Source organism: Oryctolagus cuniculus, chromosome 4 (assembly GCF_051225735.1).
Source record: "Oryctolagus cuniculus isolate XC-2025 breed Fujian yellow rabbit chromosome 4, ASM5122573v1, whole genome shotgun sequence".
NCBI classification, from domain to species: Eukaryota; Metazoa; Chordata; class Mammalia; order Lagomorpha; family Leporidae; genus Oryctolagus; species Oryctolagus cuniculus.
In genome coordinates this window covers 84626081-84643577 of record NC_142870.1, presented here as the reverse complement: position 1 = coordinate 84643577, position 17497 = coordinate 84626081, and the positions used below count along the sequence as shown (strand labels likewise).

At 49.7% G+C, this 17497-nt stretch overlaps 1 protein-coding gene across 4 annotated transcripts in view; it reads right to left on the bottom strand.

Annotated features, from left to right (window-relative positions):
• Positions 1–8402, bottom strand: part of LSG1 (large 60S subunit nuclear export GTPase 1) — a 43279-nt gene extending 34877 nt beyond the window's left edge. For 2 of the 4 annotated variants that reach the window (XR_001794699.4, XM_008266690.5), the window contains exons 1-4: positions 6812–7000; positions 5045–5171; positions 509–629; positions 263–349 (exon numbers count right to left, since the gene is read on the bottom strand). Coding sequence is in view for 2 of the 4 variants with exons in the window: in XM_008266690.5 (XP_008264912.3) it covers positions 263–349; positions 509–629; positions 5045–5171; positions 6812–6910 (434 nt within the window). In the remaining 2 variants the exon portion in view is untranslated. Of the gene's footprint in view, positions 1–262; positions 350–508; positions 630–5044; positions 5172–6811 lie in introns of all 4 variants that reach the window. The other 2 variants (XR_011387986.2, XM_002716520.6) reach the window with 2 other exon arrangements.
• Positions 8403–17497: the final 9095 nt, after the last annotated feature.

Here is a 17497-nt window from a genome sequence, read left to right as displayed (position 1 = left end):
AGTTTCATCCCTAAGTCAGGGAAGCCCTGGAAGCTTTCTGTGGCAGGTCTCTCACAGTGCTTCCTGACAGAATGCGCTGCTGGGCAGTGGCCAGCTGCGGCGCTCAGCGGCTGCAGAACAGGCTGGAAGGAGAAAGGCCAGGAGCCGATCAGAGCCAGCGCTCATCCTGTGCAGGACGCACTTGTGAGGACTCGAGACTTCCGAGGGAGACGGCACCACGAGCACAGTGCTATGTGGAAGCTCAAGGTTTTGAGGCACTCACCGGACAAGCTGACGCCTCCATTTTAGGAAGTTGTCTTTCTCTGCCTGTTTGAGTTCTTCTGGGCTAGTGTTTTTGTCCCAGTTTGGTCTGAAACAATCAGAAAGGGGAAAAAAATTCCACACACAGTTTATCAAAATAAAACAGGGAATCTGGATCTAATAAAGGGAAACAGGAAAAATAAGAACACCAGCTTAAAAAGTTCACACTCAGTGGACTGGCGATGTTCCAAGTTCTTATTCAACTCACCTTCTCGGTATACACAAGAACTGTCTGTTTTCCTCGTGGAGTTTCTTAATTCTCTGGCTCTCTTCGAATGACAGGAGTCCAGTTCTAGCCTCAGGGAGCACAAACTTGATATTAAGCTTCTCTGTTCATGGGAAAGAAAAGTACTGTTATTAAAGAGGCAACACTGACACCAAGGGTTGGTCATTTTGATAAACTTGAGAAACCACAAACATGAAAATCTAAAACAGATTTTGAACTTTCTTAATCTTCTAGCCTGGAGTAAACTGTAATTTCCAAATAACAATTTCTATCAAAGATCTTTTAAAGCTTTCAAAAGGTCAACTGTTTTTTAAGTACAGGTGTTATAGAACTCACAGGCTGAACACATTTCTAGAAGCAGAAACACAAAGTGGGGAAAGAAACTGTCAGGATTCAGGACTATCAATGTGCTTTTGTTAGAGGGAAAGTAATTTTAAGTCAATGCAAGTTGGTGGAAACGCAGACTTAGTGAAGAAACAGATCCACTAAGAACCGGTGACCTTTGTGTAGGGTGTTTAGGAGGAATACCCACTATCAGTGCTACATCAAAAATGTTTACAAAGCCAAACCTACACACCAGACCACTGACCCGGCCTCCACCCCTCAGGCAGCTCTGGGCCTCCCCTATTCACTGCACACAACCTCCACAAACTCTCCATGGGCAGTGGGAACTCCACTGGAGAAGATCACTTGAGAAGCCAGTGAAGCCTTCCCACAGCAATGCCAAGGAAAGGTTCTGTTTCAAAGACATGGAGACATTGTCAGCAACTTCTCAACTGTAAGCAAAGACTGCAGTCTGCTATTCTCATCAGACAACCACCATATCACATGGGACATCAGTCTGCATAATCAATAATCTGGCATAATAAACTCAACCCCACCACGATTCTCATCCATGTCATCCTCAACCAACAGTCAAAACACACTGTCCTCCTGCCCCACAGCTGATATTCCACACTGATTCCTTCCAGTGATCTCCCACTCATCACTGCCACTTTGCCTTGTCCAACCTCTGCAAATTGCTGAGCCCCTGGATTCTCGCCTTTCTCCCAGTCATCTACCTTGTAACTACCTCCATAGTTAGCTGAAACTACGTGGTACTTCCCTTCAACCAAGTGCTCAAATTCCTTACCCCACTGCACTCACCCTCCAAATATCCAACCACCTACTCTCTTTCTTAGTTCACTGCTGCAGGAAATCACACAATAATGCAAGAAACCCGTCACTGCATACATACAGGCTCCAACATCAGCTATGCCCTGAAGAGTTCCTGGAAGGACAAAACGCTTCTATGGTCTTGATTTATTTCTCCTATTCCCTAAATGGTAGCCGCCTTCTTTAAGCCCCGTTACTCATCCTCTGCCCACCCCTTCTGCCCCCGAGCTTGTGAAGAGAGAAACCAGAGCTCTCAGGTCTGCAGCCTTCCCTCTTCTGGCCTCTAAGGAGGCTGAGGTCCTCCTCTTGCACGAGTTCATGTACCCAACTCTGCTTTCAATGCCATTCTATCCCATCTCCTCATTAATCTCCATTTTTGTTTTATGCTCTGAAAAATTAACTTCTTGAAAAAAGATTTATTGATTGATTGATTGATTTGAAAGTCAGAGTTACAGAGAGAAAAGAAGAGGCAGAGAGAGAGATAGATGGGGAGAGATAGATGGGGAGAGATAGATGGGGAGGGGGAGAGGGAGAAGGAGAGGGAGAGGGAGAGGGAGAGGGAGAGGGAGAGGGAGAGGGAGAGGGAGGAGAGGGAGAGGGAGAGGGAGAGGGAGAGGGAGAGGGAGGAGAGGGAGAGAGAGAAAGAGGTCTTCCATACGCTGGTTCACACCCCCATTGGCCGCAACGGCACCGATCCAGAGCCAGGAGCCAGGAGCTTCTTCTGGGTCTCCCATGTGGGTACAGGGGCTCAAGCACTTGGGCCATTTTCCACTGCTTTCCCAGGCCATAGCAGAGAGCTGGATCAGAAGTAGGGCAGCCAGGACTTGAACCGGTGCCCACATGGGATGCTGGCACTGCAGGTGGTGCTTTACCCACTATTCCACAGCGCCGGCCCTGAAAAATTAACTTTTTTAAACCAAGTCTGTTCACCTTCCTTTAAAAAATTTTTTTTTTAAGAATTTATTTATTTGTTTGTAAGGCAGAGTTACAGAGACACAGACAGAGTGACCAAGAGAGATCTTCCATCCACTGGTTCACTCTTCAAATGGCCAGAATGGCCGGGCCAAAGCCAGAAGCCTGGAACTGCGTCAAGTCTCCCATATGGGTGGCAGGGGACCCAAATACTCAAGTTATCTTCCACTGCCTTCCCAGGCACACTGGCAGGGAGGTGGACTGGAAGTGGTGCTGCTGGGACTCAAACTGAGAATTATATGGGTGCAGGCACTGCAGGCAAGGGCTTAACTATCTGTGCCACACGCTAGCTTAGAAAAATTAGCTTTTAATTATACAATCACATACCACATCAACCCTTCCTGATAATATATGAAGGTAAACATTCTCTTTGCCCAACCTCTAACCTCTTTCTCTGCAATTTCCATGCAATTCTAGTTCACTCCCTTCAGGTTATCAATTAAATGTGTAGTCTTTCAAGTCTCTTTTTACTGTTCATATATACACATGGAATTTTTTTAATGCAAAAGATACCATGCTACATGCACATTGCATGAAATCTGAAAGAGCTGAGCTCACAGAAGCAGAGCATAGTGGTCACTGGGGCTGGCGGGACATTGTAGGTCAAAGGGCACAGGATTTCCCTTAGGCAAGATAAAGTATGTTCTGGAGAACCAATGCATGGTATGGACTACAATTAATAGTGTACAGTATGCCTAAAATTTGGTACAAAAATAAATCTTGAGTGTTTCTCACCCCCACCCCCCGCTCCGGCCACATACATACACAACTGAGGTGATGGATACGTCAGCTGGACAGTGGTAATCATTTCACAATGCATACTTAAAACCAACCATAAAGTTGTATACCATAACTACATACAGTCTTAAATTATCAATTAGACCTCATTAAAGCCGGGAAAACAAACAGAAGAGGAAATCTGAATCACACGGTGTCGCTCCCCCTCTTCGTGGAGGAACGACACAGGACCCTGCGCTGTTCTTTTGTCTGCTCGGCCCTTCCCGGGTTTGCTGCTGGTTCTTCCCGGGTTGGCTACCGACCCTTCCACCTCCGTGGAAGGGCGGTTCCCCCTGCCACTTTCCCCACTTCTGCGGGGGAGCGGCATACCGCCGGCCGGCTCTCTCGGGGGCTGCTCGGGTGTTCCTTCAGATAGATGTTCCCGGTGCATGTTGTCTCTCTCCTCCTTTATAGTCCTCTTCCACCAATCCCAACTCTGCTACCCACACGCCGAGTACGCTGCTCTCCTCCAATCAGGAGCAGGATCAGCTCCTGGAGGTCATCACTCAAGTTGGCAAGAGGCAGCTGTGTAGAAGCTGTTCACTCCTCTCCCAGCGCCATATTGCGGGAGAGCAGATGCATAGAATAAGTCTTAATTCCAGTAACAGTCTAGTCCAAGTTGCTCCCCACAACATGGTACACCTGTTAAACCCCTGTAAAGGCTCCCTCTACGCTTTATGCTCTCTGGAATTTGGCCCCTGCCCGCCTCCTTGGTGTGTCTGCACATCACCTCCTATGCCCCCGCACCATCACAGCCAAACCTCTAACCAGTTTTGAACAAAGGAGGCTGTGGCTTCACATTTGGGCCTGCACACACTGCATGCCACCACACAGGGCCCTGCATCATTTCACTGTCACATCTCTCAGTGTTCAAGTTTTTGCTCCGGGATCAGGCTTGCCCCAACTGGCTTTAGCCTTCCTTCAGATACGAGCCACCTTTCTTAGAAGCCCACTGTCTCCTATAGACTTCGTCCATAACAAAGTGTTACAGAAATACAATTTATCCTATTCAACCCTGTACCCTGAGTAGCCAACGCAATGCCAGCATGAATAACTGCTAAACAATGTGATTAATGGGTATCTGTATATTAATGAGGAGCAGAAACATTAGTTTATACTGCTATTTCGAAATGTGCCAGGCACTTTTCCAAGTGCTCAGAACATACACAAAAAGACAAGAGAGAAGACTAAAACAAATCGTGTGCACAGCAAACTCCCCATGATGTGAGGAGTGGCACTTTACAACACACATGAAACTGCCCAACAGCACAAGGCCCGAATCTGTCTTCTAATAATATCAGAAAAAGTTTTCTAGAAAATGCCAGAACTGTCCACCACAATGTCGGCTGAGTTTCTTGAACTAGACACAATGAAGCTGAATTCCAAGTGTTGTTGAGAGGTGAATTTGAAACAAATGCAACCCACTCTGTGTCTCACAGCTTGGGTTCAACTGGACCTCCCCAGACTGCTTCTTGCTTCTGGGATATGTGCCTTTGAGTTAGACCGCCCATTTGTGAGTTCACCAAGAGTCTCACACACTTCCAAGGAGGCTCGTTGGTATCTAGTCAGCAGGACGGAAGGGAACAGTGTCAAGGGCACCCAGCGATGACCTACCAGCTATGAACTCTGTTCCTGCAAGCTCTGCAGTTGCCAGGAAGTCATCAAGGGAGCTCTGTTCTGTCACCGACTGAAGATTAAGACGACCCCAATCATAGCCATCATTGAGTTCACTTGTGTGCAACTACGAACAAAATACAAGGTAATAAATACATCTGCTCTCTCCTGCTACTGACAACCAAACATTCTAAACTTCCTTGCAACTATTCTATGTTTTTTAGGTTTTTATTTCTTTTTGTTTTATTTGAAAGTCAAATGTTTGCATTAGCCAGGGCTGTCTGGAGCTCAGGGCCCGATCCAGGTCTCCCACATGGGTGACATGGACCCAAGTACTTGAGGCCTTATCTGCTGCCTACCAGGTTGTGCATTAGCAGAAGGGGAACAGTAGCCAGGATTCAAACCAGGCACCCCCACATGGTATGCAAGGATCCCAAGATGTGACTTCTGCTGTGCCATGTACCCTTATTCTATGACTGTAGCCCCTTCAGAATCCATACTACTAATAACTAACATTTTAATGAGAACTTTTTTAAAAGATTTTATTTATTTGAAAGGCAGAGTTACAGAGAGGGAGAGACACAGAGAAGAGAGAGAGATATCTCTCGTCTGTTGGTTCACTTCCCAGATGGCTGCACGGCTGGTGCTTGGCCAGGCCGCAGCCAGGAGCTTCATCCGGGTCTTCCATATAGTGCAGGAGCCCAAGGACCTGGGCCATCCTCTGCTGCTTTCCCAGGCAAATAAGCAGGGAGCTGGACTGGAACTAGAGCAGCTGGAACTCAAACCAGCGCCCATATGGGATGCTGGCACAGCAGGCGGCGGCCTCACCTGCTAAGCCACAGCACCTGCCCCTTACTGAGGTTTAATAAAATGCTAGTGCAAACAGCTAAATTGATTTCCAGACACAACCCAAAATTTTCTAAACATAATCCTAAGCTATATGCTCTGTAGAGGTAAAAGAAATGGAAAAAAGTTAGAGTCAAAGTTTATACAGTTTGCCCTGGACCACAGAATCTGCAAAACTGAGAATAAAGAGAAGACGTCTTTAGACTGCATATTCAACTCCCCCGTTTCCTAAAGGCCATGTTGACAACAAGCTTCTTCAAAAGCAGTTCAAATTACCAGTGCCTACTGTCCAGAGCACTTGTGACCTGGTGAGTTTTGATGAATAAGGTAAGTCTTTCACTCTGCACACTTCACATGATGCAGTCAGGGGGTGCGACAGTGGCCCAGGGAGCATCGGAGCTCACCCCACGCACAGGATTTGAGAGCCGATGACCAGAACGATGGACACAATCACACCGCGTCACCCACTTTTCTAAAAGGATCCTACTCTGATCTCCCCTGGGCCAAGGAAGTACTAGAGCGGCTTGGAAAAGAACGGCTCCCCTTCCACAGCTGAGCCACCAGGGACGACAAGGATGAAACAGGGATCTGAGTTATCTTCTATTTCCGGGGGCACTCAAGCACAAGATCAATCAGTTCTTTGAAGAAATCACTACAAAAACAAACTCTGCTCTTTCCTGCTCAGAAACGTCCAAGGGCTTCTACAGCTGCCGGAGCAAAAATCCGACGCCTTTAAGACATCCTGGCAGCCAAGAAGCTCCAGACTGAGCAGCCTCGTCGCTACACTAGCCCTCCTTTCAAACCTCTTCCTCTGGACCCTGGGCCTTGTCCCGAGAATCTACTTTTCAAACTTCCCCTCACCCTTCCAAAGCGTACTCTCGAAACTAAACAGAAAGGAACGGATGACATTGTCTGTCTCACCCAGGAGTCAGCGTGACGGTGGCTACGGCTCCGCTGAGTCTGATGGCGGACGAGGGTCCGGCCCAGCGACCCACTGCCCGGCGCTCTCCTCCGACCCATTACAACACGGCTTCTACACCGATCTCCGTCCTGCGCGTGCGGCTTCCGCCATGCCGAGCTCGACCCCCGGAAGTGACGTATGAGAGAGCCCAAGTAGTGCAGACCCAAAATGGAGAGGGGAGAATGGAATGAATGCTTTTTGCGTACCTTGACCTATCCGGCCCTCTATAATATGGCTGTAAAAACTGTTCTATGAATTTTTCCTTAGTTGTTTCCACGAATGTCCCAAACTGGGACAGAATGATTGAGTTAAAGGAATGGTACATTCCCTATTTGTGCGTCGGTCTTTAGGGTCCGGCGAGAAACTAGGACAATTGGAAAATATGCCCGTTCATATTCACGCGACTGACCCCGCCTCCGCGGTTGGCGTCAGGAGCAGGCGGAGATTCGGCAGCAGGGTGTTTCTGTGGCGCGACGGGGACAGTTTCTTGGCGCTGGTTTCCAGCCGGCGTCCCAAGGTGTGGCGTCGCCACGGTCTGGCCCCGTGACTAAGTGTTTTTTGTTTTGTTTACCTAGCCCTCCTTAGCCGCCGCTCGGGGAGGAAAGGCTTGGCCTGGATGGGAGTTGGAACGGGAGCTTGATCGTATTTCCAGAGCTTGGCAAGCTTGTCCGGAAAGGCGAGAGTCTGACTCTAATTTCTAACAAACGATGTTTAATAAAAGTTCTAGACAAAATGGCATCCCCGTGAAAACAGAGAGCCGACTGCACCCGGCGTCCGGGGCGTTTGCTCCTCTCGTAGCGGTTAGGGCACCCGGTGAAGTGGACGAAGTTGTCGGCCGCTCTGAGGCTGAGAAGCACAGAGGGAACCGGAGGTGGTGCGGCGCCGGGCGTCGGGAGTCGGACGTGCTTGTCCCCGCGTCCTGCGCCCGGCCGTCCCGGGGAGAGGCGCCGTGCGGAAAGCGCAGGGTCCGGGGGGTGCCTGGGCCAGCTACATCGAGCGTGTAATGTGCGGAAGCATGATGCTATGCATCATACGTATTAGCAGCCTTGTCGTTAAAAAAAAAATAAGATTTTATAAAAAGCCAAGTCACAGGGACCCAAACGCCATCTGGTCCAGTCTCGCCCGAATGTGCATCTGGTGTCCTTGGGCTTCTTGTCAACAGGAAGACTGGTTCAAGGGCAGGGGTGAGGCCTGGGTCTCCGGCTCTAACACGCCTCCGGGAGATCCCTGGGCTACTGGCGCGTGGGCCACACTGTGAGTAGCACGAGTCCCCTTGGCTAGCGATGAAGGCACTGAAGTGGCTGAGGGTCGTTCACCCCAAGTTAGGGGCGAGCAAAGCTGGGACCACACCACTCACCCGTTTCTGGGTTCCCTCCCATGCCCTCTGCACCCAGGGGGAGTGAACTTTGGGACTCACCCAAGCATAGGAATTGACAAAGGTTTCAGAAGGGGAAGGTGGTGCTCACAGGCCAGCAGAGGAATGGAGCAGGGTGTGATTTGTCCCATTTTCCAACGTCAGAACAGTGTGTCTCTGAGGTCCCCAGACAGAATCTGCAGAAGCAGGACAAGGAGAAGACCCGTGGGACAAAGTCAGCACAGGTCCTGGCGACTGCTCTGCAGTTGAGTGATTGAAGAGAAAACCAATTCATGAAAGTAAAGAGTACATGGACTTTATTTTATTATTTTATAAATTAACCTCTTGGTATTGTAATCTTGGTGTAGTCCTTTCCTTTTTAAGATTTATTTATTTATTTTGAAAGGCAGAGTTACAGAGAGAGTGGGAGACAGCAAGGTCTTGCACCCATTGGTTCACTCCCCAAATGGCCACAACAGCCGGAGCTGGGCCAGGCCAAAACCAGGAGTCAAGAGCTTCCTCTGGGTCTCCCATGTGGGTGCAGGGGCCCAAGGACGTGGGCCATCTTCCGCTGCTTTCCCAGGCCATAGCAGAGAGCTGGATGGGAAGTGGAGCAGCCAGGACATGAACCTACCAGCATTGCAGGCTGTGGCTTTAATCCACTGCGCCATAGCACCAGCCCCAAGTACATGGATTTTATATTTTAATAATAGTAGTAGGAGATGGTATAAAGAAATCCACCGTGTCATTCATAGAAATCCAACCAGGAACCTGGAGTGTCACTCTTGTTCCCTTTTCCAAATTTTGTCACCCTCCTCCAGGGATTTTGAGAAAGCAGTGTTTCTATTGCTATTCTTTGAAGGGCTCCAAGAAATCTTGATAAACTGAAGTGATCATTTAATCAGGACTGGGGCAGGGTGTCCAAAGGACGTTGACTTGGTGGGATTAATTAGCAGCAACTATTCCCAGCTTATATAGCATAGATGATTCCAACATTTTCCCTAAGATGTTACTCAGACTTACCAATGACAGATTCTCTGTTTGTGTCCTGGTTGTCTTACTTGGCTAATTGGCTTAATAATAATACTAACTGCTGTTTGGTGAATGGAGGAGACAAGATAGAACTGCAAGACCATTGCCTAGGAGTTTGGGGACAGGGGATACGACTTTGGCTCAGATGGATGCATTTATTTTCCCAATAGCTGGGCTTTGCAAGTAAAAGCCTGGCTGGCTAGTTGTCCAGAGAAGAGGACAAGGAGGAAGGGAATTGAAGGTGTTTAAAAGACAGGACTGTGACACCAGGATTCAGAGGCATGAAGCAAGATTGAGGGAGAGTGAGGCTCCCGTGATGGAGAACTGAGTAAGCTGCTGGCTGCGGCCCGAGTGAGGGGGTTGCGAAGATGAATCAGCCCAGGTCCCTGCCCTGGACTGCGGGAGCTGTTCTGCCCACACACCTCAGGGAACAGCACCAATCCAGCCAAATCCCCCCTCACTTTGTCAGGCCAGAGGAAATGCTCACCCGCCAGGCTGTGTGCGGAAGAGTGCTCAGATCCTCCTCTTTCCCCACAAGGCTGAGCCCTTGTGTTGAAGCCAAGATTCTCTGAACAGTCGAACCCGTGGAGGAGGTTGGTTTGGGGATTGGAACCCTGGTATCCAGCTTCCAAACAGCGACACAGGGCGTGTTCTTCCTTTATGGCATTGCCTAATGCTTGCTTTCCTGAGTCTGCACAAATGTAGTTACAAGTTCTGAGACACACAGGCCAGGCTGTAGCTTTCAGCCATCCGGCTCCACATCTGTCTGAGGAAGGAGACGGAATGTGGATGGGTTTCTGTTTTGTTTTTCCTTCCACCTCTTGGCCAGAAATGTGCCAGAGGCTGAAGAATTGTCCCAAGGCAAGCTTGCAGCCCCATCTCACCGCTTCTGTTTTCTACACCAACCCCTTCTGCAAGGACATCGCAGTAGTTTGTGTAAGGTTGACAGTGGTGAAAATGGAAATCTGGCGGTCTCCGCAGGGCGTCATTGAATTAGTAGGGAAACTCCCCTTGATTATATGCTGGTCTTGGTTTATCCCTGTTCAAATTGGGTGGATTCTCACACATGAGTGAGTTGCAATAATTCAAGACACTTACTGGTCATTGTTAGAGATGACTAATTGGAGTCACTGCAACAAAACCTTGATTACCTGCTTGTGCACGTTACTGGGCTTGTGGGAAAGTGTCTAACAGACCTTTTGCTTTGGTGACAGACTATTTATACACCATATCTGACCCGTGAGTTTATTCACAGCTCTTATAGGTATACATATATGGAATATCTTAAGTCTTTTATTCATGGGTGACATTTCAATCTTTTCCTACTCGATAATCAAGTGGAAGGGTATTGTTCTTTCTCTGCTTTTAATTGTAGAAATAGAGATTCAGTAAAATGGAGCAAAGTAAAACCAAATCGAGGGGGCCAGAAGTGGAATTCACGCTCAGCAGCTCTACAAGGCACAGGTAGGCGGTGCTGGGCTGATCCCATTCATTCGTTACTAGGCTCTGAGGAGTCAGCACTGACAAACTCCTTGCCTGGGAGAGATTACAATTTGGCAGTGGTCAGCCTGATGGGGAATCCTCTGGGTCATGTGGCTCAAGTCAGAAGTGGAGCCATGGACTACACCACCTGGTAGATCCTACTCCATTGGGAGGATTGTCTGAATCCTGGGATCTTAATGTTTTGCCTCTAAATGTGACCCTTTTCCTTAAGTCAGTACTAAACACACTAGTATGTGTTAGCACGTAAACCTGGGTGGTGAAGGAGGGCGGAGCGATGTTGGAAGAGGCCAAGGTAAAGGAAGTGTCGCCAGCAGGAGGAGGAGGGACACTAGGAGTATACATGTAGGGCTGTCTCAGGGAAGCGGAGAAAGTTGTTCTGAGTAGACAAGGGAAGCAGACCCAGAGCACAAGAGCAGAAACCACAGAGTTGCAATTTTAGGTTTAATGTGTCTGAACCTGCTCACAGTCGCAGTGGCTCAAAGATGGAAAGCATAGCTTTGTAAGGTAGTGAGCTACCAGCCACTGGGGGTGTTTAAGCAAAGGCTACATAACCAAGAGTCCAGATGTCCTAAATCGGGTTTGTGCCTCACAGTCGATGTTGGAACGGGTGACCACTAAGGTGCTCAGCACACACCTGACCACGGAGTGCCACCTGGGTCACCCCAGGAGCTGAAAGAAAGGGGAGCAAGGATGGTCGCAGCAAGGGTGTCTGGGGTGGGGAGGGGGCTGTGAACTTGGGGAGAGGGTCACACCTTGCCGTCTGTCAGGAGATGGCTGAGATGATGGACGTGAGGGAGCATCTAGCAAATTCAGCCATCAGTTATGAGTATTGTTACAGATGGAGATGCTAAAAATAACCACTTCCCTTTGCTTCTGGTTTTCTACTCTTTCTTTCTGATTCAGGGTTTCTGTTCTAAAGCTAGACACGCAGGGGGTTGGACTTCTCCCTTCACATCACAGGGGACAAGCCCACCTGATCCTTCCTCACTGGCCCTGTCCCCACCTCCAACACCCACTTCCCCTCAGGTGTTTCTTTTCTGGGACTAGATTTGGGTCACGGCTGCAGCATGGCCCCTGTGGTTGGTGGCACTGATGAGAAGGCTCACTTGAAAGGTGAATGGTTTCCCTTTTCTTGGCTCCCTTCCCACGCATTTGCTTTTCTGCAGGGGGCCTCGTCCACATGGCCAACATTCCACGCAAACAGCCCATGGCAGGAGAGGCTCTGTGGCAAGGGGCCCAGTGAGGACATTTCAGGAGCTTGGGCCGCAGGGTAACCTCCCGAGTTTGTAGACTTCTGGTTTTGTCAATCGTTCCTCTCTCGCTCCTCGATCTCCTTCCATGGCCTCTATTTTGAATTGACTGAGGTTCCTCAAAAGGAACCCACAGCACCTGTGAACATGACCTTATTTGGAAAGTGAAGATTATGCTGGATTCGGGTGGGCCCTCATGCAATGACTGCTGTCCTTATAAGAACAGACACATTTAGCAGCTGGTGTTGTGGAGGCCGCCTACTGTGCCTGCATCCTATATGGGTGCCAGTTCGAGTCCCGGCTGCTCCACTTCCCATCCAGCTCCCTGCTAATGATCTGGGAAAAGCAGCAGAAGATGCCCAAGTGTTTGGACCCCTGCCACCCATGTGGGAGATCTGGATAAAGCCCCTGGCTCCTGGCTCCTGGCATCAGCCTGGCCCAGCTGGGGAGTGAAGCAGTGGATGGAGGGTCCCACTCTCTGTCTCTCCCTCCCTCTCTGTAGCTCTGATTTTCAAAATAAATAAATCTTTAGAAAAAAAGAAGAAGCAGAGACACATTTGGACACCTACACAGGAGACAGAGGGAGAAGGCCATGTGACGTCAGTGTTGGGGATGGAAGCAATGTGTCTCTGACCCAGGAGCCAAAAATTGCAGGCGACCACCAGAAACTAGGAAGAAGCAAGGATGAGGCTTCCTTCTGGCATGCAGAGCTGTGAGAGAACAGAGTCCTGCTGTTTACAGTCATCTCTTATGGCAGCCCCAGGAAACTAACATGGCTCCCTGCAGTCTCAGCACTGGAAGGGAGTGTGCTCGACTCATCACCTGGGAGGCAGAGGCCCAGAGAGGGGCGGCAGCTCGCTCTGGGACCCTCAGTGTCAGGCCAGGGCCTGGTGTCTGGGCTGCTTCCCTTCCTTCTCTGGGTATCTGACGGCACATCTCTGCTCCGGTGCCTCCAGTGAATCACCACAGCTTGGACGATGCCTCCACCTGCCATCCAAGGCCCCCAGCAATCGGGCCCCAGCCTGACTCAAACACAAAGAATGCTGACTTCGGGGATCTTGGGCAAGTTTCTTAATGTCACCAGGCCTCAGTCCTTCCCCTCCGGCAAATGAAGAGACTAGCACAAACTTCTCAATAATGGGCACTGGACAAACTCCCTGTTCTACAAGCTTACAGTTGGGGGTCTTGGGCAAGTGAAAAGGTTACCAGGCAGAGCAGAGGAACACAATGGACCTGAACATGATCTTGACCACTATGGAGACCAAAGTCTCACTGGTGGCTGCCATGACAGTCACGCGTGACTCCAACCTCTTTGGGAGCGGTGCAAGCCGTCAACAAGTGGAGTTTTCATTTGGGGGCCCAGTGGGTGCTCAGTCAGAGCACAGGGAGAAAATTGTTTGACTGATGAGGCTGCTCCTGCTAAGTTCCCCAAATGAATCCGTAAGTCCCCGAAACCCTGCCCTCATGGCGGGAGAGCAGGCGCAGGATGCGGATTCTGTGCGCTGATGTGATCCCAGGTCTTTGGCTTCTGTTTAGCAGAAGGAAAGAGCCCTGAATTGAGATTCAGGCTACCCGAGTGCCAACCTTGGCATGGCCACTAAATCGCCACGTGACCATGCATGTGCCCTTGCAGGGCCACAGTTCCTCATCTGTAAAACAGGTGAGGGGTTTGGCAGAGTATTTTAAGGGTTCTTCCAATGCTATCAGTCTGTGCTTAGGACAGTCCCACTACTGTGAAAATGAGTAGACGGTCAGTGTTCGTTCATTCCACATTCACCATGCAGTGACTTGGCCACAGGCATTGCACTGGGAGTGGGGAGCACAGACAATGAATAACATACAGTCCCACCCTCAGGGAGCTCATAAGCTGGTGGGGGAAGCAAAGAGTTGAAAATGCTAATGTTATTAACAAGGCAAGTGCAGAGCCCCACACAAGGGAGCAGAGGGAAGGAGCTGGATAGGCCCAGGACATTTTCCTGGAGAAGTCGCTAGCTCAGCGGGCTCTTAAAAGTCAGCCAGGGCTGCCACTGTGGTGTAGCAGGTAAAGCTGCCACCTGCAGCACCAGCATCCCATGTGGGAAGTAGGTCCTGTCCCGGCTGCTCCATCAGTGATCCAGCTCTCTGCTAATGGCCTGGGAAAAGCAGTGGAAGATGGCCCAAGTGCTTGGGCCCCTGCCACCTACCTGAGAGACCCATATGAAGCCCCTAGCTCCTGGCTTTGGCTTGGCCCAGTCCTGGCTATTGCAGCTATATGGGGATGAACCAGTGAGTGGAGAAATCTCTCTCTCTCTCTCCCCTTTTCTCTCTCTGTAACTCTGACTTTCAAATAAATAAATAATCTAAAAAAAGAAAAGCCCAGGAGTTGTGGAGGGGAAGTGGCAGTAGGAGGTCATTCCAGTTAGCTAAACCACAGGACCCATGGCAAGAAGAGAAAAACCCAGTTCGTGAGCATGAGGAGAAGCTTCGGCTATCTGCTGTTGTTGAGCATAAATTTCGAGGCTAGTTTAGGGGAAGAATGAGAGGTGAGAGGTAGGCAGGTGGCTACCTGATAATTCTTGTGTGCTATAGTGAGGAACTGGGTTTGCACCCTGTGGTTGGTGGGAAGCCATCGTGGGTCGGATGGAAGAGGTACAATGTCAGCTTGGTGTTTGGCAACAGCGTAGAGAATGGCTTTGAGGAAACAGGCTCAGGAGAGAGACTCTGGGCCTGGAGGAGAGGGCCATGTGCTGTGTGAGCAGCTCAGGTGGGACCAGGCCACAAGTGAGGATTCCTCTAACTGCCTCGCTTTTGCTGGGGCAGCACCAGGTCAGCTCTGCCTCACTCTGAGGGAAGCAGCACCCTCGGGAAACTGGAGGGGAGTTGAGTATTCAATGACAAGAGTACTTGATGGGAGGGCAGGGGGAGGGGGGTAGTCAGGGACAAGATGAATGGATGGAGATGTGTCACAGATGGCTCCAGACTTGGCTGAAGTCAACACATACTTACCATTTTGCAGGTTAGAGTTTGGGGTGCATCTTACTGGGCCAATATCAAGGTATGAGGAGGGCTGTGTTCCTTTCTGGAAGCTCCGGGGGGAGATTCAGGCCTTACCTTTGCTAGCTCCTACAGGACGCCTGCATCCTTTAACCTCAGCTCCTACTCTGTCTTCAAAGCCAGCAAGGGTGGATTGAGTTCTCATATTGCTTCACTCTGACCTTCCCCTGTGGCTCCTATTTTTTAAAAAACTTGAGATGAGGGGCCAGCATTGTGGCATAGCAGGTTAAATCACTCCCTGCAGCACCATGGTCATAGCACCAGTTCAAGTTCTGGCTGCTCTGTTTCCAATCCAGCTCCTGGATAACACGCCTGGGAAAGCAGCAAAAGATGCTGCCACCCACTTGGGAGACCCTGATAGCGTTCCAGGCTGCTGGCTTTGGCCTGGCTCAGCCCTGGCGATTGTGACCATTTGGGGAGTGAACCAGCAGATGGAAGATTTCTGTTTCCCCTTCTCTCTGTGTGTCATTCTGCCTTTAAAATAAATAAAATCTTTTAAAAAATGAGCTAAAGGGTTAGCATTGTGGCATAGCAGGTAAAGCCACCACCTGTGATGCTGGCATCTTGTATGGACACAGGTTTGTGTCCTGGCTGCTCCACTTCTGATCCAGCTCCTTGCTAATAGCCTGGGAAAAGAAGCAGAAGGTGGCCCAAGTATATGGGCCCCTGCTGCTCATGTAGGCTACTGGAATGAAGCTGCAGGCTTCTGGCTTCATTGCAGTCATTTGAGAAGTGAACCAGTAGATGGAAGATCTCTCTCTCTCTCTCCCTCTCTCCCTCTCTCTTTCTCTCTCTGTGTATAACTCTTTTATTTTCATTTTTTAAAAAGATTTTCAAACATTCATTTGAGAAGTAGTGTTACAGGTGTGGAGAAGGAGAGACAGAGAAAGATTTTCCATCCGCTTCAAGGGCCAGAGCTGAGCTCATCTGAAGCTGGGAGCCAGGAGCTTCTTCCAGGTCTCCCATGTTGGTGCAGTGGCCCTCCACTGCTTTCCCAGGCCACAGAAGAGAGCTAGATTGGAAGATGAGCACCTGGGACATGAACTGGCACCCACATGGGATACCGGTACTGCAGGCAGAGGCTTATCCTACTACACCACAGCTCCAGCCCCAACTCTGACTTTCAAATAAATAATTTTTTTTAAAAATTGAGATTCTTATAACATTAACCATTTTATTTATTTATTTATTTTTTTTTTGACAGGCAGAGTGGACAGTGAGAGAGAGAGACAGAGAGAAAGGTCTTCCTTTGCCATTGGTTCACCCTCCAGTGGCCGCCGCGGCCGGCGCGCTGCGGCCGGCGCACCACGCTGATCCGATGGCAGGAGCCAGGAGCCAGGTGCTTTTCCTGGTCTCCTATGGGGTGCAGGGCCCAAGCACCTGGGCCATCCTCCACTGCACTCCCTGGCCACAGCAGAGAGCTGGCCTGGAAGAGGGGCAACCAGGACAGAATCCGGCGCCCCAACCAGGACTAGAACCCGGTGTACCAGCGCCGCTAGGCGGAGGATTAGCCTAGTGAGCCGTGGCGCCGGCCAACATGAACCATTTTAAACAAATATTTATTTATTTGAAAGTTAGAGTTACACAGAGAGAGAAGAGGTAGAGAGAGAGAGAGAGAGAGAGAGAGAGAGGTCTTCCAACCACTGGTTCACTCCCTAATTGGCCGCAGTGGCTGGAGCTACGCTGATCTAAAGCCAGGAGCCAGAAGCTTCTTCAGGGTCACCCACACAGGTGCAAGGCCCCAAGGACTTGGGCCATCTTCTACTGCTTTTCCAAGCCATGGCAGAGAGCTGGATTGGAAGTGGAGCAGCTGGGATTCGAACCAGTGCCCATATGGAATACCAGCACTGCAGGTGGCAGATGTACCTGCTACGCCACAGTGCTGGCCCCAAAATTAACCATTTTTTCTAAAAAAAAGATTTATTTATTTGAAAGAGAGAGAGAAATATCTTCTATCTGTTGAGTCCCTCCCCAGATAGTCCCAATGGCCGGGGTTGGGCCAGGCTGAAGCCAGGAGCCAGGAGCTTCATCCAGTCTCCCCCTTTGGATGGCAAGAGCCCAGACACCTGGGCCATATTCCGCTGCTTCTCTCAGGCCATTAGCAGGGAGGTAGATTGGAAGTGGAGCAGCCTGGACTTGAACTGACCCCCATATGGGATAGAAGTGTGGCAGACAGCTGCTTTACCTATTACACCACACTGCCAGCTGCAAAATTAACCATTTTAAGGGGAAAAATAAAATGGCATTTGAGGGGCACACGTTTGGCCTAGTAGTTAAGCAATGTGTTAGTATATCTATATGCCACATTGGAGTACCTGGGTTCAAGTCCTGGCTCTGGCTCCTGATTGGCACTTTTTGCTATTGCAGGCCCTGGAAAGCAGCAGTGATGACTCAAGTAATTGGGTTCATGTGGGAGATCTGGATGGAATTCCTGGTTTGCAACTTCAGCTGTGGCTGTTGTGAGCATTTGGGAA